The 24,320-nt window shown below is 38.8% G+C and overlaps 1 protein-coding gene across 1 annotated transcript in view; it reads right to left on the bottom strand.

The window, feature by feature from the left end:
- Positions 1–24,320, bottom strand: part of ofcc1 (orofacial cleft 1 candidate 1) — an 83,858-nt gene that overhangs the window by 41,815 nt on the left and 17,723 nt on the right. The window contains exons 10-18 of the mRNA XM_044104453.1: positions 23,219–23,305; positions 21,968–22,038; positions 20,590–20,698; positions 15,049–15,288; positions 11,459–11,607; positions 11,137–11,251; positions 10,117–10,411; positions 3,455–3,546; positions 1,399–1,544 (exon numbers count right to left, since the gene is read on the bottom strand). Of these exons, the coding sequence (XP_043960388.1) occupies positions 1,399–1,544; positions 3,455–3,546; positions 10,117–10,411; positions 11,137–11,251; positions 11,459–11,607; positions 15,049–15,288; positions 20,590–20,698; positions 21,968–22,038; positions 23,219–23,305 (1,304 nt within the window). The remainder of the gene's footprint in view (positions 1–1,398; positions 1,545–3,454; positions 3,547–10,116; positions 10,412–11,136; positions 11,252–11,458; positions 11,608–15,048; positions 15,289–20,589; positions 20,699–21,967; positions 22,039–23,218; positions 23,306–24,320) is intronic.

Raw genomic sequence — 24,320 nt, 5'->3', positions numbered from 1 at the left:
GCTTCCATTTTGTTAGTAGCATAAATAGACTACTTTATACCAATTAAACTAATTCCATTAATTAATTGAATGCAGGAAGGGTCATAAAAATCCTCAAATTTTATGTATTCCTAATTGTTTTTTATTTTATTTTCTGATGTTTATGATGCTTGAGCAAAATGTCCTGTGAGCAAGAGCATGGGTTTTTGTCAGTTGCATATATTTAAGCTGTTTTTCTGGTAGCGTTTATCTGGGACAAAGAAGCATTTCCGAGACCGCAGATGATACAGAAGGATAAAACACAAGAAAACAAAATGGCAATATGACCAAGAATCCTGTGACATCTCTGATTGTTTGACAATTAAAGATTTTCCTCTGGTATCACTTCCAAACTACCTGTTGGAATATAATTATTATCTCCTGGAGATCTGATCTTTGTAGGTTTTTCTGACTGTACATATTCACAGGTACTCGGTTTTCTTTTTGAGTAATTTCCTGACTTATAGCAACAACTCTCTCTGTTTCACTGACATTTCACGTTCTCTTGTGTTTCCTATTATGAAGCGTTGTTAGGGTAAATAGGCCTTTGTGCCACCTCATGTTCACACGCCACAGATACAGGAAATTACTAGTTAGTTTGATGTAACTGGAAGTTTATTTACACTCTGATGTATTAGTTACGTTAGTCTTCAATAACTTATAGTCGGGTTTAAAAAGATTCCTTCACCGCCGATTAAAAAGAAAGAGAAAAGAGAAAATAAAGAGTATTTCACTGTAAAATCTAACCACAAATTTGTCTTCAAGTTTCTAGTGCAAATATCATAGTACACTTGAAATACTACAAAAACAATTCAATAATCTGCAAGTTGAACAAGACATTTTCACTGATGACCGGGAAAAAAATGTCTTTTTTCGTTGGCAGATTATTGGAACAAGAATCCTATAGCGTGTTTTAAATGTTATTATTATTATTATTATTATTATTATTATTATTATTATTATTATTATTATTATTATTATTATTATTATTATTATTATTATTATTATTATTATTATTGTTGTTGTTTTTGTTGTTATTGTTGTTGTTGTTGTTTTTGCTGAAAAGTTACTTGAAAGTTAGTTTGGTCTTATTTCATTATAAAAAATTGTCACTAGAAACTCAACTAAAATATCTTGGTAAGATTTTGTGTTTTTGCAATGTTCTTACCAGACATTTCTTGGAGTAAATCTACTTTAATCAAGATGTTTCAACCATTTTTTTATCAGCAGTAGAAATAGATGTGATCTCTCTCTCTCTCTCTTTCTCTCTCTCTCTCTTTCTCTCTTTTCCAGTCACAGTGCATTTTCTCATCATCATCTTGTTTGGTTGATGTGATCTTGATTTTCCAAGCATAAGGATGGATACCTATTGAGACTTACTGTAAAAAGAAAGTATATCCTTCCATCTCCTCCGTGGAGAGGTTCTCCACTGTTGGTTGCATCTTCTGTTTGTCTGCCAGGAGAGGCGGCGCGCTTCTGCCGCTCATGCTGGGGCCGCAGCTATTTGTCTTCTTGATTGGCTTCTTCTGTGAGGAGCAGGAATCGGGGAGAACACATACGGATGTCATTTGTAATCAAAGCAGGAAACAGGCCTTTGAATTTATCTTGGAGGATGCACACGGTGACTGTGACAATGCGTTCCTGCGTGTGTGTGTGTGTGTGTGTGTGTGTGTGTGGCATTTTGGGGGGCTTCACCTAAATCTCAACCCGCGCCTCTACTGACACGAGACAAGAGTGACGGCGAAATTGCATACAGCACCCCATCCTTCAAGTCGGGTTCGTTGGGGAAGTGTGTGCACAGTTATGCCGGCGTTAAATACGTGATGTTAGAGCAGCTGGCACAGTTTTTTTTTGTTTTGTTTTTGTCACCCCCCCTCCCTTCTCCCCTGCACACAAGCCGTTTACTGTCATCATCATAAACACAGTCAGGAAGTGGGATTTAAAATTTTTCACCAAGGTACTTGGGAGCAGATATTATTTTTTTTAAGCCGCCAACATGTTAACGGCTTGCGTTCCCTGGCCCTGTCAAGCCTGTCTGTGTTGCCCTTGGGTGGGCTTAGTGCCTTTCTGCTTGAAGTTGTGACATACACACTGATGTATGTTAATGAGATCCACAGTTGGAATAAGAAACCTCTCTCTCTCTTTCTCTAACACCCCTCCCTCATTCTACCTTTCATTTCATCTTTTTTTTTTTTTTTTCCCTGCCCTCTGTCTCTGTATACTAGGCCCAGGAAGTAGTAAATGGGCAGAGTCCCATAAAAGCTCCATTCGTTTTCATAGGGCAATCTTTGCCAAAGCAAGCTTGGATTCCAGAGTGATGATCACAATAAAAAGGTGGAAAGGAGCGAGCCGAGAAGAAAAGAAAAATGCAGGAGATATATAAACCACAATGTTCTCCAGTGTCTCCCCACAATAAATTTAATGCAATACCTTAAGAGTGGATTCAGTGTATAGTTGGATTCCTGCCCCGTGGGCAAAAGGGTTGCCTGGAGAAAATTCATTTTAATTAGGCCTGCACTGCAGGTTGAAGGGCTGAAATCTGATCCCTAGTGCTCCCAGGCTGGGGCAGGTTGGAGATCATTCCACTTAATCATTAGACAACTGGGTTCCACACCGCGACGTTTGACGGAGCTAGCCAGGTTTTTAAAGATGGGGGGAAGAGTGGTACGGAAAAGAGAGAGAAGAAAAAAAAATGGTCGCAGGGAAATAAAAACCTCATATAAACAAACTCGTTTATTTATCGGGACATTGCTGATTAATGGTCTTCTGAGGAGCCTCTGGTAGATCGGCTAAAAGAGGTTAGAAACAATAAAGACTTGTAAGGCACGGAGGAGGGAGCCGACAGAGGTAAAAATGCGAATGCAAAAGAGAGAGAAAGAGAGAGAGAGAGAAAGGCAAGCTTGATGTCGTTCACAGACTTCTTACTGCCCCAACAATAACATGGCAACAAACAAAAGGCCGCCGAGAGAGGCACAATGGCAGGGGCGGACCGAGAGCCTGCGACGCCGGATCAGCACACACGGTAATTTGGCAATTACCACTTCAAAGTTTTAGCAGGTAACATGCAGGCTTTGATTAATTTATCTTAAGTCTTCTGTTGAACAGGAAGAAGGAGGTTAAGAAAGGTTTTGGAGAAGAAGAAGAAGAAGATGAAGAAGAAAAAAAAAAGGAAGGAAGGAGGCCTGGCTGGCATTGCTGATTTCACAGAATTTGAGCTGCTCTGGCTTGTCAAGCAGATCAAAACTGGCTTTGAAGGCTGAAAAATACCTGTTAGTGTGAAATGTATTTTGACAAATCTCAGATAATAAGCCGGGGAGGTGCAAGTAAGGGTGGAGAGAGGGGGCAAGGAGAGGGAGGAAAGTGGTAGAGGAAGGAAAAAGGGGAGAAGCAGCTCATCTTAAAGGGTCAAACACATCCCCTTAAATCACAGCGGTACCTTGTACTGGAAGCCAACTTCTGCTTTCTCCCGGCACGGATCAGTCTTCTCTACTGCACTTCCTGAAAAGACTTCTGGGGAGTCGTTCTTCCCTGTATCCCAAAACGGAAAGGAATGTATACTAAATCTCCAAAGTGGACGATAAGATGAAAAAGTTTATACTGCAAAATCTGTAGATTACCTATCAACAGTTGCCAGAAATGTTACAAATATAAAAACCTATACCTTAAAGATTTTATTTTTTTTTAAATCCTCTCTGATTACCAAACTTTGCATCATTGTTTTGGATGTTCCAGCAAGTGGAAATAATTAAAATATATAAAACAAAATAAAATAAAATAAAAAGTTTTGAAGTCTTAAAATTACAAACAAGCTATTATTTTTGAATTTTATCATAGTTTAATATTGCGGAGACTAGCTCTTCAAGTAATTTAATGCTTAAAATATGCAATTAGAAATGATGAGAAATCCCCAAAAAATGAAATTAACAATGTTTCCGAACCTTTATCTTTTCTCCTTTTCTTGGAAAAATCACATTTGCAGTGTTTTTCATTCTTTAATTCTCTCGCCCTTTTTCTTTTTTTTCGATTTCTGTCTCACTTTTTCTCGCTGTAATTTAAACGGTAAGCCACCAGATGTGTGTCTCATGCTTGAAGAGTCGAGGATCTGCATTATTTAGCATATTAACATTCACAGAATTTCAAAAAGGGGTTCCTGCTTTGCCTGGAGGTTGTAATTAAGTAAACCTTCGCTTGATACGTGTAAAAATCTCACTCTGTGAAACTTTTGCCCCCCTCATGAAACCAGTCACATCTATATAATACATATGGAAAACTCGGGGAAGATATCATTTCTTATTTTGCCACAGGATTAAATATATCAGTAACAATGACTTAAACATTAAATATCTTTTTGACAGCTGAAATGTAGTACATGTGAATAGTATAAAAAAAAAAAAGAACAAAAATTTTTTTAGTTTGAAGGCACTGTAAAGTCACATATTACAGAAATATATATATATTATTTTTAGAGTTATGTTTTTATGCTTTGCTTATGTTATAATACTCAATTTTAACATCTCCTGTAGTATATCATAGTTATGTGTTGTCATAGACATACCTTAATGATGTGAAGGAATTTTGAAACATTTTAGAGAGCCATGAAACAGGTTAAAGAAACTATAAGAGGACAACACATTGAGAAAAGAATGGAATCAAATTAGACACACGGTGTCATTAATCCTTAATAAGGGACATGCAAAGCCTGATCCTCTGTTTCAGTATGCTCGCCGAGCTTTGTTGGGTTGATTTATACTTCGTTATAGTCAGCAAAGTCTCCGTGCGTGTGCAGACAACCTGAGAAAGAGTGATGCAACCCGCCGCCACCTTTCATTTGCATGGGCGCACACAAACACGCACAGGAATCCCGGCCACCATTAGCAGCATCAACAACAACCATGCACGTCCTCCGCGGACTCAGACCCCCACGGATTCGAACGCCGTCTAAAGTCATGCAGCCGAACGCACACACTCATTACACCGTGGCCGCGCTCGCTAATGGTCAGATGCTGTGGAACCGAAACCGGTGCGGAGGCAGCATCGACTGCCTTGACAGCTAAGGGCTACGTCCGTGAACTCGGAGCACTGAAGCTGCCACAACTCCAGCCTCTCTGGGCACCCAAGGCCAACAACAAACTCCTTGTTCTTTCCCCAGTGCTCTGAGCTATGTTAAGACTGGTACACATGCTCGTCCATTACACACACACACACACAAACACATTGCGTCGATGCACCCACACACAAAAAAGGCAAAGACATCAATGTAGACACTTGCATATATGCACAAACATTTTCGAGGGTAGAAATATACGAGTGTACAGCTTACAAACAAAGTCAGGTTGAGGGAAGGAAAAGCCTGAAGGCTGCACCACTGTGGAGACCCCATTACTGTGTTAACGGTGAGATGGAACCGGAGTGAGATACCAGTCGTTGCTCACCTAGGTCCATAATTTTATATGATGACTGGCTAAGATTTGCTGGAGAAACAAAGATTATCAACTCGCAGATTAACTGCGGAGTCCCTAGCAGGATCTTGTGCTAAAGTTTGCTGTAGGGCTGCAAGGGCTGGGTGTTGCGTTGAGCAAGAATGCGTTTACTTTTAATCTACTGGAATTTAATTACGGTGCCAGACACTAGTTGAACACTTGAGTTCGTATTTACCCCCTTCAACGTTTTCATAATGTTGCCACATCACAACAACAACAAAAAAACCTTCAGAGGACGCACACAAAGCAAAGGCATTGTGAAATTTGATTTTTCACTTGTGTAAATTTTACACAAAAATGATCTGAAAAGTGTGGTGTGCATTTGTGTTCAAGCTCTCTCGCTCAGTGTTTTTGCAGAAGTATGTTCTTCTAGGTTATGTTGGTGAATTAGAAGGATGATGATACATGGCTTCCGACATTTTTTGTACATAAAAATCAACAAATAGTTCTGTGCATTTACTCTTAGCCCCTCCAAGTCAATATTCTGATGCCAATTCGCTGCAATTTAATTTCTATGTATACCTGCAGTAAGTTAAATCAGCTTTGCAAATCGAGACACCTTTTGTCCATATCTCTTTGCAAAGTATCATAGCTACAGTGAAACTGGATTGAGAGAGACTGCAGAAGAAAAGCAGCACACCTACCATGTTGTATCTCTGTAATGAGAGGCTTGTGGCGATGTGATATGAATATAGCATGTTGCACGGAGGGAAAAAAATAAACATTTTACTCATCCGATCAAAGGACCTTTTCCATATGTTTGCCAGGTTCCTAGAGGGCTTTTGGCAAACTTTGAACTGCATTTATTAGGGATTTCTTTCGCTGGTGGTTATCATTTCACCACTTTCCCGTTGTTTTATAACCTAAACCCACTTTAAACGTCTCCAGAACTTTCTTCCTGACCTGTCTGGAGTGTCCGTGAATTTTCAAGAAGTTAATTGTTCAACAACAGTCCCTAACAAACCCCCACAGAACAGCTGTGGTTGCACTCCATACAGAGGAAGTACCAGGTGGAAGTAGAATGAGCAATTTAATTAAAAGTTAGAGAGGACTCCACTAATTTGGTGGCATCAGTCAGTATGGACTGAACTTTATTAGTTGTATCAGAGCAAACAGGGGCTTGAAAATAAGTCCACGCCACAATCTGCAGATATATCTAAAAAAACAAACAAATATCTTTGCTTCTTCTTTAAATGAACAATTATTCAATTTATCATTAGAGAAAAAGAGTTCAGAGTGTGGCTGCAATGAGGAAAAAAATTGCAAGAAAAAAGTTTTAGGGGTAGCATTTATCTTGTTTTCCATGACAGGTGTTCCAGCTTTATTTGCATATATCACAAAAAGGTTTTGAAATGTGATAATCTTATTAAGGGATTCCAAGAATAGCCTTAAAATCTTATTTATTTTTTTTTTTTAAACTAGATTTGCCGGGGGCACATAGAGAATAACGGATCGACACGACAATAAGATTTGAAAGTCTGATAATTGGGAGTAAAGGGGAGAGAACCTTGAAATGGGAATGCTCCAAATAAGACTTTAGTTGAAGGGAGTCCCTGATATCATCTTGAGTGATGAGGGGCTTGGATGATAAGATAAATTCATTGAAAAAGCAACAAAGCGTCATCAGCATCCTCATAATGATCCACTACAGGCATCGTGAAATGAGACACTGATCTAATTTGTCACTTGGGCTCAAACAAACCTAGTGTAACTGGATCATTCCGTTAATGTGAAAGGTCACTTAACCCAGTGTGCCTCTAGCAAATCACCAAAACACTAAATACACTTCATTATGCTCTGGCAAGTCATCTGAGGTAAATCAGATTATGATTATGGAACTACAAGTTCTCCTGCAACACGAAATGATGAGTTCACATACAACAGCAGTAATGCTCTGACTCTCTGATCACAACTTGTCAGCAGTATTATTCTAGATTGGAATGTCAGGTTTGGTTCTGTTGATACATGACAAGTGTAGTGATTCTCTTTTTTTCTTTTTTTTAATAAGAGGGATTAATTAACTTAAAGCCTCAGGATCACAAACTTAATGTTTCACTGTCGAGCCTCGTGCGTTATGACATTATAAATGGGAAGAGGTCTCTATGTACTTGTCCCGACTGAGACAAACGGGTATTAAGGAAAATCCAGGAATTACATGTGCCGGGAAAGCGATCCCACCACAGCACACATCAGCGTCAGAAACAGGGAAGCATGAAATAGAAAGGAAACGTCTGAAAACCCCCCGACTTGACTAAGAACTGGAGAAGCTGGGGATAATTCGTTTTTCTTTTCCCTGACTGAATTGGATTTCCATTTTTGGCTAGGTTAAAGTTGTCCATCCAATCGCCCTGCTCAGCCTTGACATATCGCCCCATCTGAACGCCATAATTCACTCCAGAGGTAATGCAACCTGAACTGATCTGTATGCAAATGAGGCCCAAACGTCAGATTGGCTTAGGGAGCGCCGCAGATGAGGTGTTGTGCGGGACACCTTTTGATCCATTATTTCACTCGCTGGATCGGGTTCACTTCTTAAGCAACCTCTTCACCTGACTGCGAGGAGGTGTGTATGTGTGTGTTTTGGTGCGCGCGTGCGCATGCGGGAGCACGCACGCTTTCCTCGGCGAGCAGATCTGCTGAATTTTGCCTTATGTGGCTGAACATAAATCCCCGCATAGTAAGAGCGTTTCTCGCTCTCCTTCTCTCTCTTCGGAAATGCAGTCGGTTCGTTGGGGACACTTCCCTTGTGGGTGTTAGGATCTCTGTGGGGGGTCACAGGTCAGCTAGCGGAGGAAGCGACAAGCTGTGAAATGTAAAAGACCAATTTCTTCCACATGTTTCAGTGCTGGGAGAACACTGCCAAGCTGTCAGCCGGCATCACGTTTAAAATGGGCCAGGGTGCTACCCAGCAGACCTGTCACAACTCATTTGTAATTAAAAAGCCTGTGTGATGTTTAAAGCAGAGCACCCCAGAAACTTTTGAGAACTGTTAAATAAAGATGAGCTGTACGTGCACAAAGAAAGAAAGACAGAAAGTAAGAATGAAAGAAAGGTGAATAAAGAGGAGAAAGAGAAAAAGAGAAAGAAAGAGAAAAAAGGACGCCTCCACAGACCTGCTCAACAAAGAGTTTGATCAACCGTAAGGGTATTACATATTACCTTTACATATTAGCGTTGTTAACAAAATAAAATTTACTCAAACATTTGAATCAGATGTACCTTCAGTAAAATTTTATTCTGTTTTATTATGAATTCAAATATCATCTACTGGTAAGTCAGAAACGTTTGTATTATTTTCCGTTGCAAAAGTTTTTCTTGTTGTTGGAGCAAGAATTTAAGTTTCAATCCTCAAGTAACTAATTTGGCAACAGTGCTGAAGCTAAAGTCTGACTTTAGGGAGTTGCAGCTAATGAGCTGCACATCTAAGCTGTGGTTGTTAGTGATTATTATTATTATTATTATTATTATTATCTGAATTAAATCCCAGTTGTTTTGTTTCTTTTTAACATGGTAGTTTGGACCATGACAGGAATTAAAATATTAAAAACAAATGTTAGAATTTAAACTAACTTATTTCTGTTTGGTTTTTTTTTTTTTTTTTAGCTGCTGAACATAATAAAAGTTAAGAACTTGTTTAAGCTGTGTGGTAGAGAAAGCTATTTGCTGTGACAAAGTTTGTATTCAGCTTTAAATAGTTTAGTTACAAAATTAACACTTGCATTCAACATAAGCTTCCTAACTCAGAGGCAGACAATGCCAATGATCAACACAACTTAAGCTGTTAGGTTAAAGTAGATCTAAGAGGGTTGTCTCCAGATTTAACCAGTCAGAGAACAATGCTGAAGTCAAATTTGCTTGCAGGCCACAAGCAAACACATTTCTTCTCAGGGTTAAAAAACTATGACAGTCTTTGACAATGTACAGCACATCTCAGTTTTGTTCCACAGAGAAAAGCCTTTGAAAATACATTTACAATGTACATTGCTGTCGTGCTGTTCCTTTTTCTTACATGAGAGGACCATAATAATACAAAATGTATTAGAATGGACACTAACCTATTTGTTGTTTAAGTGTCAAAGTTTCATTTGTTATACTTGGTTAAATTCCGTAAGTGTCTTTTATCCACGATAAACAGAAATTAATCTGTTTGTTTGCTTCTCCGTGTTGTCGTGTTTAAGGATAAATCCCTTGGCCTCACTGCCGGACTAATTATTATTTAGTGTAAGTTTCCAGCAACTACTAAATGGACTTCTTTTCCAGGGCATTCAATGTCAGTGTGTTAAGGGTTTGTCCACAGGTGAAATCCGCAATGGTATTCATCGGAATGCTATCACTAACAATCAGTACAGAGCATCCAGCCTAAATATGTGCCCAAAAGAAGTGCACATTGTAACTGTTGGGTTTTGTCACGTAATCATACAAAGAAAACATAATTTGTTTATCCAAACTCTGCTCCCTTTCTTTATTTAACTTTACCCCAAGGGACGTTCACCCCAGCAGAGTCGATGTATGCAAGAACTGCCATTCTTCTTTTCCCCCAGCTCGAGACATTAGAGTGGCATTTTCTCCCCCACTGTGGCATAGTTTGGGGGCGCGAGGTTCAGTTTTGGACTCCTACCTGGCAGAGATGCTGAAGAGCAAGCGGAATCAGCTGACAGGTGGAGAGGTGAACCGTGTTGAGAGAGCCCGACTGTGGAGTCTCCCGCTCTGCAGCCGGGGCCGACGCGCAGATGCTGCTGGGACTGGAGAAGAAGGGGATGTGGGCAAATCTGAGACTGGGATGTGGGTCGCTGGGTAAGGGTCAGGTCATGGTGATCCTCGGGTTTGGATAAGATTTTAGGGTTGGAGAGGGATCTCGATGGTGCAACAAATAGCTCTGTCACTCCGGATGTTCCGAGTGGAATTTTCTTTACCTAATACACACAAGAAAAATAAAATAAAATAGAATAAAATAAAAAAATCACAGAATGATCAGACTGTCTGAACTCTAAGTATAAGTTCAGTAAACATGTCATTGCTCTTCATCCACATTTCTTTTGTCCTTTATAATCAATCAATTTATGTGATATTGCTAATATTTTTGACAGTGGGCCACATAACTGCTAAGTTAAGTCTGTAAGCATACTTTTTTTTTCTGTATCCTGCATTAGCAAAGACAAGCAAACATAACCCGCAGGAGTCAAAGCAACAGTAGACCACAGTAATGATAGAGTAATACAAACAGCATGTCGAAGTCAAAGGGATAAAGATGCAAACACAGAAGAGGGAGAGCATTGTTCTGGTTTTTTAATTTGATTACAGTGTTTACTAATCTAATCAATGCATCAGCTTAGATGCATCCGGAATTATTGGGTAAAGATGTGGATTTTGTTTTCTGTCTGGGGACAATTTCCAATTTCTCTGTAAATGCTTTTTTTTCTCATAGGAAACATCTAAACGTCCAACGCCTGCTGGACTTTCCAAAACAGCCTAAATAATGAAACAGGGATTGTATTTTTAAACGTCACGCACATGCATTCTACCAGCCCTAAATGTTTTACGTGCAATGGAATAATGAAAAGAATAAAAATGCATAATGAAATGAACGAGCAAGCTGTAGATCTTTTAAAGAACCAAACCAGGGGAAAAGATCAGTCACCTGAAAATACAGGTTGCACAGCCAGTGGTCTAGATCGGAGGAGATGATAGCTTCAATTTTTTTAAACTGGTCCAGCTGTGGGCTGGGCTCCCCCCTGATCAGTGGAGTTTTGAATCTAAGATGATAGCACATCATTATTGGCAACCAAAAACTTTGATGGTTCAACTAGATTGAAGCATTAAATAAATAAAACTGCATATTTTTTTTTTTACAGTTTGGACGTGCTGTTCTCCAGTCTCTTTCTAATTCTAACCAGTCCTGTACTTAAAACGTTAGCTTAAAGGTACTTACTGTGAAAACTTCATACTATTTATTGACTTACCTGCCTTGGACCAGACTCAGGCTCATGCTGCATACAGGAAATACTCCCCAGGCCAGTACAGAGCTAAAATGGCTGCTGTGTCCAGGTAGGCTGATCAGTTGGAACAGCAAAACCATGGAGGGGTTGATTTCAGAGGTGGCAGGTAAGCTCTGCAGAAACATGAGCAACAAATACACTCTGCGTTCAGTTTGCAATTTTACAACCACATGCTTCAAAAAAGAAAAAAAAAAAAACATTTCTTATTTTAATAAAAGTTTTATACTGTAGCTTTAACACAATACATAATAGTCATGTGAAAATAAAACATGTTTTGTCAAAGTTTTGACAAATTTGGATTCGGCTCTCCCATTTCCCAAATGCCTCAAAATAAAAGCCAGCGCAACCAATAGCCTTCACCTGACTGTTAAATAGTTAAATGTAACAGATGGGCTTACAGTATTGTGCTAAACGAATAGACTATCTACAGAAAATAATGGAGGTAAATATTCCCGGAAAGGACGGCAGTCTTGGATATTAAGAATTTTCTTAGCGGCCTCCTTCTAACTGGAATCGCTGGCAAAAACAAATTTGCCAAAAAGCATATGTTTCACAGATGCAGGCGGCGTGGAAAGGGGAGCTTCAGATTGCCACTGTAGTACAAACTGACAGCTACTGAATTAGAGATCCAGTAAGGCCACCATAAATCAAATTGATAATATTACGGGTGTCTTGCACAAAGCAAAAAGTGTTGGTGGTTAGCAGTCAACGGCAAGTGCACGCATGCTTATTTACCCAGAGAACGGTAGGGGTTTGCTTAAAAAATGAACTGACAGTGAGGTGTGCCCCACTTCATCCATCATTGAGTAGGAAATATTTTATCCCTTTATTAGTCGTAATGGAAAATGCAGGGGACTTGTTTTAACGCATAAATCATGTGTAGCACGCACCGAATCTGGGACACACCGGTGAAACGACGGTTAGTGGCGTGTGACTCGAGACATGAATTTATGGAACAATATCACGGATTACAGATATTGAGAATATTGAGGATATTTATATAATTCATTTACTGTGGGAAATATGACCTCAACTAGAAGTGTTCTGTAGTGTGTGTGGGTATGTGTGCTTAAAGTGCTTGCTTTTGCACAGTTATATTGGAATGCATGTAGAATAAAGAACCATTTAAACCACAGGCTTTAAGAAATTCATCTGGATGTACTGCATAATTGTGAACTGAAAGGAAAATAGTACGGTTCAGAAGATGACGTTGCTGTAATCACAGCTGCAAGTCTTCAGTGTGTCAGCTTCACCTGTTTAGATGCAACAATTTTCCGCTAACTTTCTTTCCAAAACAGCCCCATCTCAGTCAGATGGATCAAAGTCTGTGAATACAGATTAAACATGAACCGCTGCAGAAATCTGATCCTTTTTCCAGCTTTCTATGACATTTGACCAGTTTCCCTGTGCTTGCCAAAAAAAGCATCCACACAGCATCATACTGTCACAACCGTGTTTTGTAGTCTTATAGTTTTTCTATTGGGAAAAAAAACTCCCAGTGTGTATTTCTGAAGAATCTCCTGATTTACTTGCATTTTTTTTAAGTACTCTTGTCTATATTCTATCATTTTTTCCCCCATTTTTCAGATGATTGATTAAACAGTGCCCCATGAGATGTTTAAAACTTGAGATATTGCTGCATATTATCACGCTACTTTGCACTTCTGTACACCTATAACCCTGACCTCTCTGGTGTGTTCCTTGGTCTTCATGACGCCATTTGTTCACTCATATGGAAACACAGTAATGACGGCAATACATAAAAAAATAAATAAATAAATTGCCCGCAAGTCCTGCATTCACTGAGTAAAGCACAGGAAACAAGAAGACACCAAATGAATGGATTTCTACAAGATGCTCTTTTTTTCATTTGCTTTTTTCCTCTGCTTGTTTACTTCAATACTAAAACCACATCCACGTCATTCTCACTTTGCCGTAAAATGAAATTCAGACACTCTGTCAATTCCACCGAGGCGTTCCCACTCACCTGCAAAAGCTTGACACTCAACTGTTTCCGCCTTAATCCGGCCCAGCCAGACAAAACAAGTGGTGAATGAAAGAAAAGTGGGGGAGACAGAAAGAAAGATAGAGAGGGAGGAAGGGAAAATAAGCTCCTGGCCTCCCTCTACCATCACTAATTCCTCATTTCCTCTTAGAAGGGACTGCATGTACTCCTGAAATCGCACGCTATAGTGTGGGCAAGTGGAGGGAAGGGAAGAAAAAAAACATTTAAGCTAGTGGTCTCATACAAATCTGATCAGCATTTCCACCGCTGTCAATGTGAATAACAACAGCTGGTTGTGCTATAAAGCACAGCTCACAGTTTAGGGAGTAGAGGAGGGGAAGAAGAGTGACACAAGGCATTTATACTATGCTGTACTTAAGCGTTCTTTTTTCTTTCTTTTTTTTTTTTTGTCAGATCCCAGGTCTGCATTCAGTTCATGCCAGCTTTTACCCCATGCTTTATGTTGGATGGAAGCTGGAGACAATATTATCAGGGAGCTTGGGCTCAGTGAATACGCCCACGAGCACATTGACAGTGTCCACATGTGCTGAATGCTCCACATAGGCCTTCAACAGATGCCATTAGAAAACAGAGCATACATACACGACTATATAGGATCGGAAGGGACACTGAATTTAAAGGCGTCTATTTTAAGGGGTGTTTTTTTTTTTTTGCATGTGAATCTTTTGTCCTGCACACATACGATCAATGAATAAACAGAACCTAATCCACTGGTCAATATCAACCATCCAGAATAAGTCTGTAGTATTTTTTTTTTTTTTTTTTTTTTTTAAGATTAGAGCAGCTTATGCATATACAGAGGATGGCTTCTTTTCAAGAGGTTTAAGAAAGTGATTGTGAAATGTGCTCAGATTTGATCTAATATAATCTGCTGCGCGTCTTCAAAAGGCCCAACATTGAAAAACACACTGATTCTTCCGCTATGGAAAAGAAAAAGAGGGCTTCATATTTTTAACAACTTAACATAAACATGCAAAAAGATCGATGTTGCTTGAACTTTTTCACCTTGTAACGTCGCAGTCACAGTATTCTGTGGAATAAACCAACACAAAGTGTTGCGGAACGCTAGCTTTCGAGTATTTTACAATAAAAAAGAATAAACAAGTGAGGAATGAATTTGAATGTAGCCATCTTTACATCCTTGACCTTAAATATTTAGTGCCCACAATTGCAGTAAGATATTATCCAATTCGCTTAAAGTAAAATTAAAGTAAAATCCGCTTTTATCTAAATACAGCTCCAGATGTTCTGTGAAAGCCTAAAAGGTTTGTAAGTAAACTTTAGTGAACAAAACGTATCATGATGACCAAGGAACACATCAGATTTAAAGTAAACGGGGATGATAGCCCTTAGATCCATGAATCAAACATTATTGAAAGAACTATCAGGAAGAAAGACAGCTAAGAAGTCGGGCGTACAGTTCGGACTGTTTTTTTGTTGTTGTTGTTTTTCTCTACAACCAAATCCCACCATGTTGCTATTTATAACACTGTTACATAGAGTTATAAAACAAGTCAGTGTGCAGCACCATGAAGACGCTCTGGTTAATATGCAGCTCATTGTCGTAGAAACGGCCTCGGTGCTCGACTGGCTCAGTAGACGCCGACCAGGTTTGCTCTTTCAAACTGCGCAGGTGAAGAGAAGAACCTCCTAAAGAGCTCTGAAGTGCCACTCTGACAGAGTAGAGACCTCGAGGTAGCTTGTCTCTTGCCGCTCTCAGGCAACATACAGACACCTCTATAGATTGGGGAAGGTCTCCCTGGTCCCCCTATAAAGAAGAAATAGCAGAAAACCAGGATGAGCAAACATTTCATCTCCACTTTTTTTAAGCATGTCTTTTTTTTTTTTTTTCATTTTAATAGAGACAACAGATCATCTGTGTTCTTACCACATAAGATTTGCTTACAAAGTTAATTGCATTATTTGAACACATTGATATCCCAGCACCGGATTGCAACCACAGCAGTTATTGGCCTACTACAAAATGTTAAGTTACACATATAATTTGGCATGAACTGCACCAAAAACCGAACACTTTGTTTATCATTTAAATACAAAAAAATAAGATTTTTGGGACGATCTCGTGTATCGGGCCTTAATCCAGTCGAAGATGTTTTTAAATGATTGGTTTGGACCAGAGCAAGTCACGTGGAGATGGGGGAGGGTTTGATTGAGATCAGAGATCAACCCACCCAAATGTTGGGAGTTCTTTCATAAACAATTAAATACATAAAAAAGTTACAAAATCAAATCCTGGCACTATAGTTCTCCTAGACCAAGGACAATGATCTTGAGATGTTCAAATAAACAGGGCAACGCTCCCTTTTAGGAAAACATGTGTCATGTGGAAACCTAACCAGGGCTCAGTATTAAACCGCCGATCATCTGTTGAGATACCTGAAATGGCATCCAGCGTATCCAAGCTTGGGAGGATCTGCCAGGAAGACTTGGGTAAACGGTCTAAATCCAGGTGTAAAAGGCTTTCAGAGACTTACTCAAGAAGCTGTAATTGCTGCCAAAGGGGCTTCTGCAAAGTAATGACTTAATTTTGATCTTTCATTAATTTTTGAAAAATATGTTTTCACTTTGACATTATAATTATAAAGCTTGAACCGGTCAGAAAATGATTGATCAGTCAAAAACTTTAATTTACTCATGGAAAAATGTAACAAGGCGCTCTAATACCGAAAAGTGTATCGATAAAAATCCCACTACACCTAATATTCTCCATTTAATGAGCTTCATTGGGTTATAGCCTTTAAACCTCATTCAAAGCACATCAACATTAACTGCTGTCAAAGTTAGATTGCCCATTCAGGAGAAGATTTCCAACATGCAAGCCCTGCGGTGGTAAAATGAACTTTCAAGGACTGGATGGGTTCTTTTTTTTCTTTGCTTGTATGTGCCTTGTTTTATAGTGTAGGGTAGGTAGTAAAAAAATGATAAAGTATGACATCCAGAAAACAGTTAATGGAAACAGTATCCCTTATCTTAAAGTCTTAAACAGGATTTAAATCATCAATATCTAAAGAAAGGTTGGAGCTTTTTGTCATTAACTATTTATTTTTTCCAGGTTTATATATATATATATATATATGTATATATATATATATATATATATATATATATATATATATATATATATATATATATATTAGTAAAATCCCCAAATATAGTTATTTGTATTTCGAGGGGGCTTGATCATTTTAATTATAACATAATCCTATTGCCACACCAGGTGGTTGATTTGCACTGTGAAGAGTAGGATTAAAAACAAAAAATAAATGTAGCGTTCTTTCCAATCCTATCCTACACTACCTTTCTCTCTATAATGCCATCCTATTCCATTGTATAATGATGTATTGTTTCTTACAGTGTGCATATATACCGAGATTTATATCATCACATTGCATTATCCTATCCTATTCTTCAAGACAGTCATGTCATCCACTGTAAATTACATCTCCTTATTCCTATTTATTGTATGTGCTTAAGTATACAGTATGTTAACCAGGACCTGAGGGCATAGTTTGAGTGTCTGTCAATTAAAACCCTCTGTACCGATCAATGATACACACTGTCTCACACACACTTTTTTATGGATTTTAAAACTTTCTCCTTATGATTTCCAATATCATGAAGCATATATATTTTGAAAGGACACAATACAACTTCAGCTAGAAAAGGGTCATAATACCCATGACAGTGCCTGTCAGTCAAGGAGGAGGGTGTGTGCAGCTGAACTCTCTCAGTGATATCCCCTCCATCTTCCCACTGTGAGCATCTTTGGATTCCAAAACAACCAAAAACAATACAGGCAGAAGTAAAATTTGTATAATTGGTGGCAAAGCGGTTTAGCCCACACGTCTCACATTTAGAAGGAGGTGGGGAAGGCCTCCAAGCTCCCACATAGGAAGACGAGGCAGGCAGAAGAAGAGACGGAAAAAGGAGTAGGAAGGTGGGGAAGGAGAGCAGAAAAGAAAAAAAAAAAAGGAATAAAAAATAATAACATCACACCTGCGTCTAATTTTCTGTGTGCGTCGTGGAAGCATTGTTATTGCCTGGCTCAAATGATTGCGCAGGCATCATAGGAAACAGCAGAGACAGCAAGGTGAAGGTAAAAGGTGAAGGGAGACAATTTTCCATATCAGAGGTGGTTTGTTTGCCCCGAGCCTGAGTTGTGCCTAAAGTGCCATAACATTACAGCACTCCTACAGATGAGATCAAAGGCTCCAGTGAGGGATCCTCTGTGGTTTTGCTGGCAAGCGGCCGTTCCTTTGCTGAAAGATCTTTTCAGGGCTTTCCACACATTGACTGATCACACAAAATGCACTCTTAATGGAGACAGGAAATGCCACATACAAAAACTTCCTTTCTTTCTAAGTATAGGCTAATATTCAGAGATTAAGCTTTCTTGTTAATTATTTTCATTTTAATTAGTAAATCTTAATTAACAATGAACATTTACCCTTAAAATATTTTGGCTTTGGAATGAAGGAGGAGGGTGAAGAAAAGAGAGAATAAATATGACAATCTTTTTGGGACCTCCGGGCAGGATTACTGATGCAGGCTGCCTTAGTTATTAAACACGTTCTAAATTAAATGCCTCCATGAATTTTGCACAGAAATATATTTTCATAGTTTTGCATGCCAAATGTGACATTTTATATTTCAGATTCATCTCGCTGCAGTAATTTTCAAGAAATGTCATATAAACAAAGATTTTGTCATTTACCAAAAGAAATTACTATGCATGGCAGGTTTGGCCATTGCTACTCTCTTTCCATCTTTTTTTTTTTGTGTCTTGCCTCTCCCTGCTTTGCCCCCTTATTCTGCCTGCGCTAGTTGTTTCAAGTCAGCAAGCCATAAAAAATCTTTATCTCAGTGAAACACAGCAATTTGGGAGATAATCGAATGGTGACTGGGGGGCACAAACGCCAGTCTGAGGAATTATACCACAATCTCCCCTGCATTTACAACCTTCCTCAAAGCCAGTTGTCACCCTGGAAGGAAAGCCCCCGACTGAAGATTCATTACATCTTTAAGCCAGCACGGTGGCATAGCAGGCTCATCCCCAGATGCAACACAACAGCACACTCACTCCCACAGCTGGTGATGCTACCGCTACAACTGCAGTCCCCTTTCTCGCTTTTTCTCAATTGGTTCCCCCTTATTTCTTCTCTCCCTTTTCGCTGCTTGGGTTTCATCTTCCAAGATTGCATTTTCCACCTACTGATGTTTCCTTAAACGGGAGACGCTACTCCCAAAACGACAGAAAACAAATCTTTAAAAGTTGACATAGAAAGCGTAGCTGGATTGTTAGCATATCGGCTGGGGGATTCCTTTTGGCTCATTGTAATGTAATACCTATATACAGTTATATTCAATTAATTAGGAAAGTCCTATTTTTGTGACAATAATACCTTTTGAAAATAACAACCTTTCAGCAGGTATTGAACATACTTTAAATTAAGCCCACATTTCTTTATTAAAAAGAAAAAATACGTTCTTTTTTTTATTTGTTCGATGTAATATTGTAATCTTAAATGTCATGTTTTCATTAGCCGTAGGCAAAAAAAAAAAAATTAAAAATCATCTTAATTAACAGAAACAAAAGCTTGAAAACACCAATCAGAGTGTAATTAATCATCATAATGTCTTTAACTTAGTGAACTGTTTTGCTAAAATAAATTAACTTTTCAATAATAGTCAAATTGTTTGAATAAGACATGCTCATATGGAAACACTTAATTTCCCCTTTCTCTCACTCGTACTGTTCACTACCTCATTGCATATAATTACATCATTTAGCAATTTTTTCGGGGGTGGGGGGTTAACAAACAAAGCTGTTTTCTTCTTGTAATTTGTAAATAGGATCAATATATTTCCCATGACATCACACTCTTAGGGCGATTCCAACAAGGCAGCTCCAATACTTTTGCGCTGCAGTTGCTAATTCTTTGTTCTCCTTAATTGAGACCAAGTTTGATGCTACCCTACTCTAAAGTCTCATTGGGTAAAGTTTACCCATTTCTCTCAGCATCCCTCCATTAAAGCCATCAGCTTAATTCATTAAATATGCTATAAAAAGTATATATATATATTTATACTTGTTTTGTAAATGTGAAACAAAAAGTGAAATTGTTCTAAGTGATGACCTGCCAAGGTGTAACAATACTTGTATTTTAAAGTGTGTGTTTTAAATTACAACTATTATATTCTATCAAACCAATCACATCAAGTGTGTATTGTTGGTGGCCGATGCTCTAAGGCAGAGGACTGAGTTAACTTTTTTAGACTTGCTCTAAAAAAGGAAATCCAGTAATCGGTGCATTCCAACACAATGCATCAAATGCGTAAAAAAGTGTCAATTGATGCAACACTCTTGATGTGCATTCCACTTTAAATAATGCAATGTGTGTTTACAGCTGTATCGTCCGAATTGGGCATATGGAAAGCAAAAGTAGCTCAGAAGTCTCAAACATGGTGCTTAGAAAACTTTGAATGGTTTTTGGACTCCATGTGCTTGGCCTGGCTTTTGATTCTGACAAATATGGTTTCTTCCTACTAGCTGCTACTCACAGCACAGAATTATATTTTAACTTTCTCAGACTTTATAAAGTAGGACATTTATGACCCTTAAGGGTCCTACTTTATAAAGTAAAAAGACCCTGATGAGTCTTATCATCAGGGTCTTCTTATGACCTTTATAAAGACCCTTATGATTCTTTTGACTTGATGGATTGCATAAAATAACCTAAAAATATCCCTGCTAATATAAAAAAATATAAGAAGAAATGGGTAAACTAACATCAAAATTTCATATCTAGCCAGAGTTAATTACGAAATCAAACTATAATGAAAAATCTGCTCATTTTTAGGCCTTTTTATAGACTTACTTTTAGCTTTTGAAATGCAACATGTCCCAATCTCGGGTTACAGAGAATATAAGTGAAAACCAATGGGACCATTGAACCCAGAGAAAAATGAAGAAATGTGTTTCTTCCCATTTTCACACCCTTATTTTTAGTCCAATTGATGTCTGTTTCTCAGTCCACTGTCGCCTTACCTGCCACGAGGGCCGTGATGCTGAAGAGGAGGATTGTGGGAGCTCCTTGGGCGCCCCCTCTTCTCGGCCTTCGCCTAGCGCTCTGATCGACAGGCTGTCGAGGTTTTTGCTGCAGTGCACAAACATATGTGTGTAACACACACCAGTACGAGGGGCTAACCCTGTTAACAGCCACCTGCATTTTGGGCCCTCTGTTGTTCCACTCTGTAGCCAACAGCAGCTCAATCTAATAACAGCACAACAAAACACTTTCCATTGGGTCCCTCTTTCTCCCTCTCTCACTCTCTCTCTATTGCTCTCTCCTTCTGTGTTTTTCCTATTTTCTCTCTGGGTCTCTCTCTCTCTCCCTGCTTTTCTCTGCCTTTCAATCTTATCAGCGGTAATGTAATAAGCGCTTGCTTCGCTCGTCTCCTCGCCACCTCTCTTAATTCCTCAAAATAAAGCAATATCACAGGGGCCCCGGCCTGCCTGTGACTGGGGATAAGATGCTTGTTAAAGGAAGGATAATTCAGCAAATAAACGCTCTGCATCAAAGGCGGGCGCTGGGTCTTTCTTTTTCTCTCCTTCTCTCCCTCCCCTCTGTTTGCCTATCAAAAGTATTACACATGCTTTCATCAGTTCACAACATGGCACAATGTGCTTCCTAATGCAATTACTCAACCTCCATTAAATCAGAAACGGTGGAAACAAATGAATTACACATTTGTTACAAAAACACAAGTCAGCTCTGTGTCTGTTCTATTTTTTTTCTCTCTCTTTCTTTCTCTCTCTCAAAGATGTAGGGAGAGAAAAGTGAAATCATTTCTCTTTCCATTTCAGGCAGATGTAGCCCTGGGTGATGCGTAGAAAGTCTCCGATGTCTAATAGCCACCCACTATTGATATCAGCAAGGATTTACAGTGTTCAAGGCTGTCTGGAGGAGGTCATCACGCTAAACTCCAAATCACATTCATCTGACAGGGCTGGTGTCCGACTTACCACCCACCCATAACGCGGGCCAGCACAAGCCGCGGTTCTGACGCGTACACCAGTTTCTTGATTTTTATCATCTCAGCCAGCATGGTAGTCCGTAATTAATGAAAACTTAAACATGCTAAGCTTGATTGCCCGCAGGGCTCTCGCCACAAGATGTGAAGCCTGACCAAAGTGGATGGAGCAAGAATTGATGCACCTCCTAGCCCAATGACATGGACAGATTTCTGTGCCCCTGAGCCATATTACCCACAATGCAATGCCTGCTGACAGCAGAAGCCTTGCAGAGGACATATGAATCTGGCGCGTCATCGGTAATACAAATGCTTCTCACACAATTAATGATTACAGTCACGTGACATCAGTTTTACATATGATGGGGTGATATGAAAGGAGCTGTACTTACCACTGAAACAATGTGTTCACTCTGGGCTGGGGTCTTAACATTTCATCACTGTCTCTCTGTGAACTGGATTCCTTCAAAAATTACATCAATTGAAGGGATTTATCTCGTTTAAATGTTTTATCAAAATGTTTGTATTCTGTAACGATACAAATTAGAATGCCTTTTACAGAATATTTTCACTCCTTGAGTTATTTATCTAACCCTTGAAATATATTTTTTCTGTAGAATTTAGGTCTAGATATTTACCAGGGCATTTTATCTCAAAAACATAGTTGTTTTTTTTTATTATTCTGAATGAGACTTTTGATGTGCTAGCTGTTTGTTCAGGGTCATTATCCTGCTGGAGGATTAAATTTGATCATTCATTTGATGTATCTTGATAAGGTTTTTCTTGAGGTCTGCTTCAAATTTGATAAAAAATTAGAAAGATAGAAAAAAATTTGAAGCTTTTGAATTAGCCTTCTAGACTGTTTCTTTGCATCTTTTCCAATGAACAGTAAGCCACGGCTCTGGGCTCTTTGGTACTGTTTCATACACTAGCCATTATTTAAAATTTACAACTACTTAAAATTCCCTCTGAAAACCTTTGTGACCATCCATTATAATCAATCAAACACAAAATATGTCTAAATATGCATTAATGCGCACATTAGAAATAGTGTTAGCAGTAGCGCAGAAGCTAACAGCTACAGTCTTCCTTATATCCGCTCTTGGGGGAACAACCAATCAGTAGCGTGGTAAATTTTAACACCCTCATGGACTGGCTGCTTTGCAAATATCAGGCTGTAGCAGGTAAAATAGTATTCTCTCTCAGTGCCACGTGCATTTCATGAAAAATAAATAAATAAATAAATAAATAATCATCAAATAAGTGAAATTGCTATGAATAATACTGAGTTATGTTCCTCAGAAAAATCAGTGAATGCTGAACTGCAAATAGGCAGTGTGGGCCACTGTCCTCATTTGGGTTGATTAATCGAACAAGATAGATATAAAATACATCTTGTGTTGTTGTCATGTGACAGAATAAGGAGTCTGAATGTTTTTTGCAAGGCACATAGCTTAAGATTTTAGGTGAGCTAAGAAGACTGTTATTGCATTTAAGCTTACAGAAAAGAATGTTAAACTGAAGCTAATAAATAGGGCAAATACAATAGAGAGCAAAGAAGGTAAAGAAGATTGCAAACAACTCAGGAGGCTAAAAATACAGATACACTTGATTCAGCTTCCATACAATGCATGGGCATTTACCTCGACATTGCCAGTGAAGAAAGCCATTAGCCTTTTTTTTCTCTTTGCCCACTCACTCTGTTCCTGGGTTCCCTTCTGATCTGGTTGCTAAAAATACATGCAAATACAAACACACACACACTTTCTATGGATGCAGACTTATGAAACAGTACAGTGCACCATAATAGCAGAATTAAGCACAAGGAGCAACTGTAATGCAATCTGCAGGGAATCAATACTGAGCCAGACCCTAAAGACATGGAGCATTTGATGAGTGTTTCAGCCAGTTTTACATTCAGTCAGCACATTCACAGCCCCCCCCCCACCCCACCCTCCAATTCAGACACATTGACATTACTAAGTGACAGCATCTTGCAGACGAAGAAAGAGAAGAGAAAAAAAAGCTATAATTTTTAAATAGATGTGAAATCTCTGGTGGATAATGTTCTTTCATTTGAAGGTGGGTGTGCAAACAGTAACGGAGCACGTGCATATTTTAACCAGAATAAGATAACACTGATCCCAGCACTGATAGAGTGGATGCCACTGATTATCCACTTATGCGAAGATGAGTCAACTGTTGCAGTGACTTCCAAGTGACATTGAAACACTGCTTGTACCTTTGTTCCTATATTACATTTGCTCGCTATTCATGTAATATTCTCACTGTCTTTTCAAATGAGATTAGAACTAAAAATACAGTGAATAGAACTTCTGCATTAATGTCTGCAATGCTTTTGCAAACTGGATTTCCCAAGACAATATAACCCTGACATTCTTCTATCTACTCTCATTCCTCTTTTGACTAGGGGAGTATAAGCATGCAAACACTTGATTTTTTTTCTCAGAAAGGCATCTTATCTGAAATGCTAGTTTGTAAAATCCCCTGTCGTAAAATAATATGTAGTCATGCTCCATTTTTACTGAAAAGACCATAAGACTGGGTAAAGAAGCAAGCAAAAGCAACAGACATAGCTGAAAGTTGAAAGACAGAAAAAAAACATGAATAAATGAATTAGGTGAGAATATTGAATGTGGTATAAAGGATGAAGCTGAAATCCATGTTCTAATTTTGGGCTTAACAAGAATGAGTAATCTAACCTTGGAGAAACCCTTGAGTATT

The sequence above is a fragment of the Gambusia affinis genome, linkage group LG21 (genome assembly GCF_019740435.1).
Source record: "Gambusia affinis linkage group LG21, SWU_Gaff_1.0, whole genome shotgun sequence".
NCBI classification, from domain to species: Eukaryota; Metazoa; Chordata; class Actinopteri; order Cyprinodontiformes; family Poeciliidae; genus Gambusia; species Gambusia affinis.
This window is presented reverse-complemented; position numbering and strand designations above follow the sequence as displayed.